Consider the following 10,407-nt stretch of genomic DNA (forward strand, 5'->3'; position numbering starts at 1 on the left):
CTGTCAGAGAGGTAGGACCCAAACCATTTAAGGGCTGACCCTGTGATACCCACCCACTGCTCCAGTCTAGAAATGAGGATATTGTGGTCGATGGTGTCAAAAGCAGATGTAAGGTCCAATAGGACAAGCAGCACAGAATCACCTGCGTCTGTGGATATGAAAATGTCATTAAAAACCTTCAGTAGAGCAGTTTCAGTGCTATGGAGAGATTTGAAGCCAGATTGGAATAACTCAAGGATAGCGTGATCCCCCAAAAACTGTTTCAACTGAGACTCCACAATTTTTTCCAGTAGTTTAGAGGTGAATGGGAGTCTGGAGACAGGCCGGAAGTTGGACATGACTGAGGGGTCAAGGTTAGGTTTTTCAGGAGGGGCTGGACAGCAGCATGTTTAAAAGTCTTTGGCACCACACCTGAGGATAAACTGCTATTCAGAATAGTGAGGATAAAAGGACCCAGGGTAGGAAAAACTTCCTTTAGTAGTCGAGGGGGGACCACATCAAAGGGGGAACCAGATGGCTTCATGCTGCACATTACCTGCTCCAGAGAGGACAGAGAGATGGGCTTAAAGTGGTCAAACACAGCCACACACTGAGAAGGGATGGACAGATCATGAGCTGGTGGAGAAATGAGTGCCCGGGTGTTTGCCACTTTTTCTAAAAAGAAATGGAGGAAGTTCTCACACAGCTCAGTTGAGGCTTCCAGAGGTGAAGGCTCACTGAGGTGTAGAACTGAGTTCAGGGTGGAGAAAAGAACTCGGGGGTTGTGGGAGTTGGAGACAATTAAATCAGAAAAGAATTTACATTTGGCAGCTTTAACGGTTTTCTGATAGTGACGCCAACTCTCCCTTAACATTTGAAAAGACACCTGGAGCCTGTCCTTCCTCCACTTTCGTTCAGCTTTGCGACACTGCCTCCTAACGGCTCGCGTGACGTCATTCAGCCAAGGCTCTGATTTAAGTTTCGTTTTTCTGGTCTTAAGGGGAGCAACACGGTCCAGAACATCTAAACAGGCAGAGTTGAACTGAGAGGTTAGCTCCTCAGTGGTAAGAGACACCGAGAGCTGTTCGATCCTCTCAGAATTAAAACCTTCATTAAAACGAGCAGCAGTGAAATGATTAATGGAACGCGTACGTGCAGGAACGCACGTCTTAGCAGTATGACAAGGGGGGGTGAAGTCAAACAATACAGGCATGTGATCTGAAAAAACATTGTCACCGATTTTCAAATTAGAAACAGAGACATCGCGTGTTAAAACGAGGTCCAGCGTGTGACCATGTTCTTGGGTGGGGCCGCTCACCTGCTGAGATAAGCCAAAAGAGTCCAATAAATCCAGAAAGTCCTTCACTAAGGGCTTCTCCTGACAACACACATGCAAATTAAAGTCACCAATAAGCAAAAAGTGAGTGTATCTCTGTGTGATATCAGCCAAAAAGTCAGAGAATTCATTTATGAAGTCCTTAGAACGAGGTGGGCGGTAGATGAGCGCACACAGGACCGGAGGAGAGTGTCCAAGTTCAAAGACGCTCAGCTCGAAGCTGGCGCGGGACACCGGGATGGACAACTGTTTACAGGCAAAGTTTGCTTTAAAAACTGTTAATAATCCGCCCCCGCGCCGACCTGATGGCCGCGGGGCATTGCAACATACGCAGTCCGGAGGAAGTAGTTCCACCAGGGCGCTGGACTCACCATCAGAAATCCAAGATTCTGTGACGAACAGAAAATCCAACTCCTCATCTTTAAAAAAGTCATTGAGGATAAACGTCTTGTTGGAAACAGACCTTGCGTTGATTAAACACATCCTGATATTGTCCGACACAGGCACAGCCGTGGAGGGAGACGCGCGCGCCAGCGGGCGCAGGTTATGAAGAACGGCTCCTCCTGGTCTGCTGGTGCGGCGCACAGGTAAACAACTCCAGGTGTTTCCATGGACTGAGCGCGCGGGCAGCTGGCCAGCAGCCGGGCCCCGGGAGCACCACGGGTCAGAGAGGAGATGATCAGATCCAGAGCGAGTCCTGTTAGAATAATCCACACTTTGCCTCAGTTTCACCAAAATCCCTGCACGCTTCCCACGACGTCTGCGACGTTTCCTCCATGGAGAAAGGCCAGGGTCACGCAGAAGGAACGCAGGAATCTCAGATAGGACCGGTGGGGGAGAGTGCTGGCCGCTGTTCAAAAACTCCGCGGGAATTTCAGCAAATGTACGGAGCTCCAAAAGTGCCCGACGATCATACTGAAAATATGACTCGGCACACTGCACAAACCATTGTAAAAATAACAAAAATAAAATACAAGCAGAGAGCGAGAGACGGGCAGCCCTACACACCGGCGCCATCTTGGAAAGAAAATGAGCTGCATCTTAATGTCCAGGTTAATCAATGAGCCCTCGAGTCCAGAGAGCCACTCCTGTTCTGGCTTTGAATCCATTTTGGCTGAATTATTCTGTCACGGGCAGGTTTTGGATTGAGAATAAGCCAGACACAGGAGTACATCTCTGTCCAGATGGCACACCAAGTACCTTACTACCTGTTTTTCCAGTCACTTGCTGTATTAGCCCATTCATCTTGAAGTTCTTTCTTGCTCCCCACACTTTTAACAGCTCCTCTCTGAACTTACAACATTATTCTGTCCTCAACTTCCACCATATTGTTTTCTTATCTGATTTTCCTCTTTTCCTCTTCTTCACCACAACAGTCATCCTACACACCACCAACCGATGCTGTCTGGCCACGCTCTCCCCTGCCACAGCCTTGGAGTCTACAAGTTACCTCTTTTACACAGAATGTAGTTGACTTGAATACTCCTGGCTTCACTTTTATAGTGGAGGCAGGCTATATATATCCTGTATATATCTATATACATATATATTATTTTTTTCTTTTGGAAGTAAATTTTTACTACAGCCATTTCATCCTCTTAGCAAAAGTCCAACACCATCTGTTCTTCCAGGTTTCTTTCCTTCATCCCAAACCTGCCCATCACTTCCTTATCACCTCTGTTAACTTCACCAACGTGTCCATTCAGGTCTTCTCCGATCACCACTCTCTCCTGCCTTGTGCCCCTTTTTCACTGTCACGTCGCGGGTCAGATATTTCCGGCTTGACGCGTTTGAGGTCTTTTCCATGGTTCTTGTGACTGGCTCACCTCCCAGAATTCTGGCCCGGCTTCTCAAGGGGTCCAAGCAAGCAGAGCCGTGACGTCAGAAACACCGTCGGTCACTGATTGGTCGGGGGGAGGAATTTGTGAAGTCTTTCCAAACAACCCGATCTGCCATTTTTCTCTACCGCCTGCCATTAGCGATAACTCGAGGAGCGTATCTTTTAGTATTTTGAAGCTATACAAAAACAATAATATCAAAGCCGTGGTCAAATGCAGAAGTGCAGGTGTTGTTGTGTTTAGTGGCCAACGAAGTCAAAACGAGCCATATGGAGCGATTGGAGGGTGGTTTGGACACGGCCACTGCTCTACTTGAATCATTTATAGAAGATGGTGAGTATTTTCTAACTTTAAACATATTTTAAGTTACTCATCCCATCGGTTCTGAACATATTTTTAACTAACAAAAGAGGCTGACGCCATAATAGGACAACATCGGTGCTACAATGCTAAGCTAATTTGCATAAACGCTAACTGTCCTCCGGTCCCATTTCTCACTGTATTTTATCCAGAACGTATTTCAGCGCGTGACGGTTCGTCTCTAATCTCCACATTCAACCCTCCAAGCCTCCCGGCTTCTGCCCCTGCTTCATCAGTGGAGTCTACACCTGACAAATCTCCATCGCAGGCTCGCAGCCCACCTGCACCTCACAGAGCAGCACAACGCTGCAGCCTTCTGTACTTGGTAAGAACAGATGCAACATGTTCCACATCACTTTATTCATGCCGATAAGGACTTGCTTTTATTTTATTTTTAAAGTAAAAAAATAAAATGTTGAATAAATACTGAATACGCACCACATGTTGAACATGTGGTGGGACGAAGTTATGTACACAGGGTCCCAGTTACAGACAACAATAAAATGTAAAAGGAAAACAGTAATAAGATCTAAGATATGAATTAAGAAAAATATAAACTAAAAAACATATACTAATAATACAGTAAGCACTAATAGCATTAAATAATCAAAACAATACATCAAACAGCAACATGAACTTGAGTTTGCGCAGCCTTATGAATATCTGACCAGGATAATCACTGTGAAAAATCACATCATGTTGCTGCTGATCTGTTTCATGTTGCTGTGTTCATTTGTGCTCATCTGTTCACACAGACTCATGTCCATGCTGCTGTTCAGTGTATTGTGTTTATTGTTTTTATGCTATTAGTGCTTAGCATATTTTTCGTTGATGTTTTTCTTAGTTCATATCTTAGATCTTATTATTGTTTTTCTTTTACATTTTATTGTTGGATGTAACTGGGACCGGCAGCACGGTGGCGCACCTGGTAGAACTGCTGCCTCTCAGCGAGCAGGTCCTTGGTTCAAACCCCGGTCCAGGGGCCTTTCTGGGTGGAATTTGCATGTTCTCTCCGTGCATGCGTGGGTTTTCTCCGGGTGCTCCGGTTTCCTCCCACAGACCAAAAACATGCATGTTAGGCTGATTGGTAACTCTAAATTGTCCCTAGGTGTGAGTGGGAGAGTGAATGGTTGTTTGTCTCGTTTGTCTCTATGTGGCCCTGTGATGGACTTGCGACCCATCCAGGGTGTACCCCGCCCCTCGCACAGTGATTGCTGGACATGGGCACCAGCGACCCCCGTGACCCAAAATGGAATAAGCGGGTAAAAGATAATGGATGGATGGATGGGTAACTAGGACCCTGTGTACATAATTTTGATCCACTACATGTACCACATGTGGTCCGAATGACAATAAAGAATATCTGTATCTGTATAATACTTTCTGATTCATATATCCATTGTTATTATTATATTATTTTCATTATTTTTAAATCAATTTTTTTCATTTTCTTATTTTATCAGTTTCTTATTATTAATATAGCTATTATAGCTGTTAGCAGCACTTTTCTTTGTTTTATGCATTTATTCAAAAACAGTATGTTGCTTGAATTAACCACCTTTTCTTCTTTCTAGGCAAGAGAAAGCGAAAAGAGTCCAGTAAAGAAAAGTCTTATTTCAGCACTTAATGAACATGAAGAACTGAACTGGACACAGCAGGAACAACACGTGCGTCTTCTTCTGGATGAAAACCGTATGACAAGGGATAGATAGATAGACAATCATTAGTTGGATGCAGTATTTTTATTTTTGTACATTTTTCACATTACTTTTCCTATTTTTTTTTTTTTTCTTAAGTGGTGTCCTTGAACATTAAATTTCCTAAACAAATTTTACAATGTTAAGTGTGCATAGTGTTTGTTTAAATCCATACTGGAAGTTGAGAAAAATTTCCAATTGCATTTGATCTTTAATGAATCCTAAGAAAAGATTACCAGAATCTGCTCAACTGTTATTATGTTATACATTTTTTGGTTCTAGGATGAAGTGAGGCAAAAACAGTCAAAAATTCAGAAAGGACAGTTATCAGTAAACTGTGGCCCGAGAGATTCAGCTGAAAGCCCTGGTGCATCTTTTATTTGAACCTGTAGAAAGTTGAACAGCTGATCTGAAGCCAACAGTCAACTGAACTGACCACTCCTGCTGTGTTTGATGGTCTCCTTCTTCACCATCCATCTATCATCCATCCATCATCTTCTGCTTCCGGGTCGTGGGGGGAGCAGCTTTACCAGGGCCCTCATCCATCCATCCATCCATCCATCCATCCATCCATCCACCCACCCACCCACCCACCCATCCATCCAGCCAGCCATCCATCCATCTTCTGCTTCCGAGTCGTGGGGGCAGCAGTTTTACCAGGGAGGCACAGACATCAACAACCACCTCTTCAGCTCTTCTAGGAGGACCCTGAAGGTGTTTGAAGACCAACTGACTATTTAATAATTAATATCCTGATGCATGCTCAATAATCCAGGTAGAAAAATCTAACAAAGTTAAGTCTGGTCCTCTGGACATTCACAAAACAAAACAAACAATACATTTTTATCATAAATAAGCAATACATTTTTTTTGTTTGATTTGTTTTTTGAATGTCCAGAGGACCAGACTTAACTTTTTTATATTAATATGTAATACATTTATGTTTTTTAATTTAATGAAAGACAAACCTTTAAAATTTAAGGACAAAATTTAACCTGTTTTCAAGTCTGTAGCTTATTGTAAAAGCAGTTTCAAAGATTACAGCACAGTGTGATATTTTGCAATTTTAACATGAACCTTGTGCATATCTGTAAATAACAAAAGTGAAGATATTTTTAATACATCTTTATTGTAAAAATCTATACTAAAATGGAAAACCCATGGGTTTAAAGCAGGCAGGGAAGGCAGTAAGGTAGGATTATGTATCCGGTTTAAAAGTTACAGCTCATGAGGTACTCCTTTGCATGACATCTCTTCCACAACATCATGTGACAAAGCCTTAAGGGTGTTCTTCTTCTAACACAACGTTTAGTGGTGGCTAAGTAAATAGCCTAAGGGAGCACTACCACCACCAGGTGGTAAAAGTTGGATTCTGGTCCCCACCTACAGAGCCGGTCCAGAAGTGTAAATGGAAACGCAATGACACACGAGCCGATCTGAGCTGACCCGAACTGACCTGATCCGCACCGTAACAGTGGAAAAGGGGCATTGGAATGCTGTCTATGACTTCATTTAGATCATTTCAGGAATTCTCTTTCTCCTCTACCTCACATCCAACCTAAACCAAACCCTAATTTCCTATAAGCTGTGATCCAGCATTAAGCAGGTCCAGATGGTGTCAGTCCCAGAGTCCTGAAGGTCTGTGCAGAGCAGCTCTGTGGGGTTCTGCAGCACCTCTTCAACCTTAGCCTGACCCAGGAGAAGGTTCCAGTGTTGTGGAAAACATCCTGTCTTGTTCCAGTGCCAAAGAAAACTCACCCATCAGCCCTCAATGACTATAGACCTGTTGCCCTGACATCCCACATCATGAAGGTCCTAGAGAGACTTCTGCTGACCCACTTAACTAGACAAACAAGCACATATCAGGACCCACTGCAGTTTGCTTATCAGCATGGACTTGGAGTTGAAGATGTCATCATTCACCTGCTTCAGCAAACTCACTGTCATCTAGAAAAGGCAGACAGCACTGTGAGAGTCATGTTCTTTGATTTCTCCAGTGCATTTAACACAATCCAGCCTGATTTGCTTTGTCAGAAACTCCAGAAGACTCAGGTGGAGGCTTCAACAATCACCTGGATCAAAGACTACCTGACGGACAGACCACAGTTTGTGAGACTGAAGGGTTGTGTGTCTGACCAGGTGGTCAGTAGCTCAGGAGCACCACAGGGGACTGTACTCTCACCATTCCTTTTCACTCTGTACACCTCAGATTTCCAGTACAAAACAGACTCCTGTCATCTGCAGAAATATTCTGATGACTCTGCAGTAGTCGGGTGTATCAGAGATGGACAAGAAGCTGAGTACAGGAAACTGGTGGACCACTTTGTGGCATGGTGTGTACAATCATCTCATCTTGAATGTGAACAAAACAAAGGAGATAATTGTAGATCGCAGGAGAATCAGGAACAAATCCAACCCTATTTCCATCATGGGAGAAATGGAGGTGGTGGAGAAGTATACATACCTTGGAGTTCACCTGGACAATAGACTGGACTGGAAATGCAACAGTGAAGCTGTCTACAAGAAGGGACAGAGCAGACTGTACTTCTTGAGGAAGCTGAAGTCCTTCAACGTTTGCAGCAAGATGCTGCATATCTTCTATAAGTCTGTTGTAGAGAGCGCTCTCTCTTCTGCCATCATCTGCTGGGGTAGCAGCACCAGAGCAAGTGACTTCAAAAAAATCAAGCTCATAAAGAAGACTGGCTCAGTTCTGGGGACTCCTCTAGAACCTTTGGAAATGATTGTACAAAGAAGGATTCTTCATAAAATGAAGAACATTATAGACAACCCTCAGCATCCTCTTCAGACTGTCATACAACAACAAAGTGTCTTCAGTCAGAGGCTTGGCTTCTTCAAATCCGTTGTAAGACAGACCGCTACAAGAGATCCTTCCTGCCCACAGCATCTATAACAACTCATTAATGAAACCAGGATGATGAGTTACCCAACGTACAATTTCTCTCTGGGATTAATAAAGTATTTTTTTAATTTAATTGATGACACAGCTTGTTTTATTTGATTATTTCTACAGTTGTTTTATTTATAAACTACGCAGTTTTAGCTGATTTAAAACTTTCATCTACTTCTTGTTGACTGATAAGCAGCAGTAAATCACTGTAGAGGACAGGAAAGATAATGCTGAACTCAGGACCTGTTGATGACAGTTACTCAGAAATGGTGATGAATGCTGATGTTTTGTTCCAGGAATGCAGAGGTATGGACAGACTGGCTGAGATTCGTCTTTCCACACTTTCATAAGAAGGAAAAGAAAATTCAATTCAGTTTATTTATATTAGCGTCAAATCACAACAAAGTTGTTTCAGGGCACTTTAAAGGAACATTCACATGCATAAAAGCCAATTAGTAAAGTTCTCTATCTAAGCAATCCATCAGACAAGTTGAATCTTGGCTTCGTTGCAGTCTCCCATCCTGAACAAGCACAGTGGCACCAGTGGAAAGGAAAAACTCCCTTTTAAAAAGGAAGAAACCTCCAGCAGAACCAGGCCCAGGACAAGCGGCCATCTGCTTTGACCGGCTGGTTGAAAGGACAGGAAGGAGAGACAGACGAACATAGAATTGTAGGTCCAGGTGTAACACCAACTGCTGCACCTCCAGCCATGACTCTGTGAAACTTATTAAGTTTGCAGATGACACCACCCTCATCGGGCTCATCTCGGACGGTGAAGAGTCTGCATACAGGAGGGAGGTGGACCGGCTGGTGACCTGGTGCAGCAGCAACAACCTGGAACTCAATGCCTGGAAGACAGTGGAGATGATTGTGGATTTCAGGAAAGCCACAGCCCCTCTGCCCCCCCCCCCACCACCTGTAATGATACCCCCATCACCACTGCAAACTCTTATCGGTTCCTCGGCACCACCATCACCCAGGACCTCAAGTGGGAGCCGACCATCAGCTCCCTCATCAAGAAGGCCCAGCAGAGACTGTACTTCCTGCGACAGCTGAAGAAGGCCAAGCTGATGGTGCAGTTCTGCACGGCCATCATCGAGTCCATCCTCAGCTCCTCCATCACGGTGTGGTACGCCGGGGCCACTGCCAGGGACAGACTCAGACTGCAGTGCGTTGTGCGCTCAGCTGAGAAGGTGATCGGCTGCAGCCTTCCATCCCTCCACGACTTGTACGTCTCCAGGACTGTGAGGCGAGCAGGTCGGATCACAGCTGACCCTGCTCACCCTGCACACGGACTGTTTGAACCACTCCCCTCAGGAAGGAGGCTTCGGTCCATTCGGACCAGAACCTCCCGCCATAAGAACAGTTTCTTCCCCTCTGCTGTTGGACTCCTGAACACTCATCATGCTACCTCATAATTTCTGCTTTGGTCACATTACATCTGTATTATAATTGAATACTCCATCTGTACTGTTTTCTAAGCTTTTTTATTGTTTTCTATTGTATGGGTGTACATATGGTTATGTCATGTTTTTAATTTTACTTTATTTGTGGGTGTACACAGGTCTTATGTCTTATGTAATGTTCTCAATTCATCACCAGGCAGGGATGTCCACTTTCACCTGCGCTATTTGCTATTTTTATTGAACCTTTAGCAGCAGCAATAAGACAAACTGCTGATATTAAAGGTATACTGGGTAGAAATATAGAACATAAAATTAGTCTTTATGCTGACAATGTTTTACTTTTTCTTCAGAACACAGAAAATTCAATATCTAATGTTATCGAATTAATAAACTCGTTCTCAAAAGTTTCTGATTATTCTATTAATTGGTCAAAGTCTACAGCTCTTCCAATAAACTGCGTGTTTAATACTTCTCTCAATGAACGACTACAATCAGGTAACATTACATACTTGGGCATTAATATTTCTCCTAGATTGGAAGACTTAATAAAATTGAATCATATCCCAATTTTAAAGAACATTGAAGATGATCTTACTAGATGGAAATCTCTGCCAATATCACTTATGGGAAGAGTTGCCTCAGTAAAAATGATGGTCCTGCCGAGAATAAACTATTTATTCTCAATGATTCCAAATAAACTTTCAACTGAATGGTTTAAGTCACTGGACACTTTGATATCTAAATTCCTTTGGAAAAACAAAACTCCACGTATTAGCTTAAAAGCATTACATAAATCTAAAGATACCGGAGGATTAGAACTTCCCAACTTCTATCACTACTATTTAGCCAATAGGTTACAATATATCTCAAAGTGGTTAAATCC

The 10,407-nt window shown here is 43.4% G+C and overlaps 1 protein-coding gene across 1 annotated transcript in view; it reads right to left on the reverse strand.

Annotated features, from left to right (window-relative positions):
- mkxa (mohawk homeobox a) overlaps nt 1-10,407 on the reverse strand; it is a 156,512-nt gene that overhangs the window by 35,782 nt on the left and 110,323 nt on the right. The window contains 1 exon segment of the mRNA XM_037693881.1: nt 2,712-2,729. Within this exon segment, the coding sequence (XP_037549809.1) occupies nt 2,712-2,729 (18 nt within the window).

The sequence above is a fragment of the Nematolebias whitei genome, chromosome 20 (genome assembly GCF_014905685.2).
Source record: "Nematolebias whitei isolate Nwh7 chromosome 20, NemWhi1, whole genome shotgun sequence".
NCBI lineage: Eukaryota > Metazoa > Chordata > Actinopteri > Cyprinodontiformes > Rivulidae > Nematolebias > Nematolebias whitei.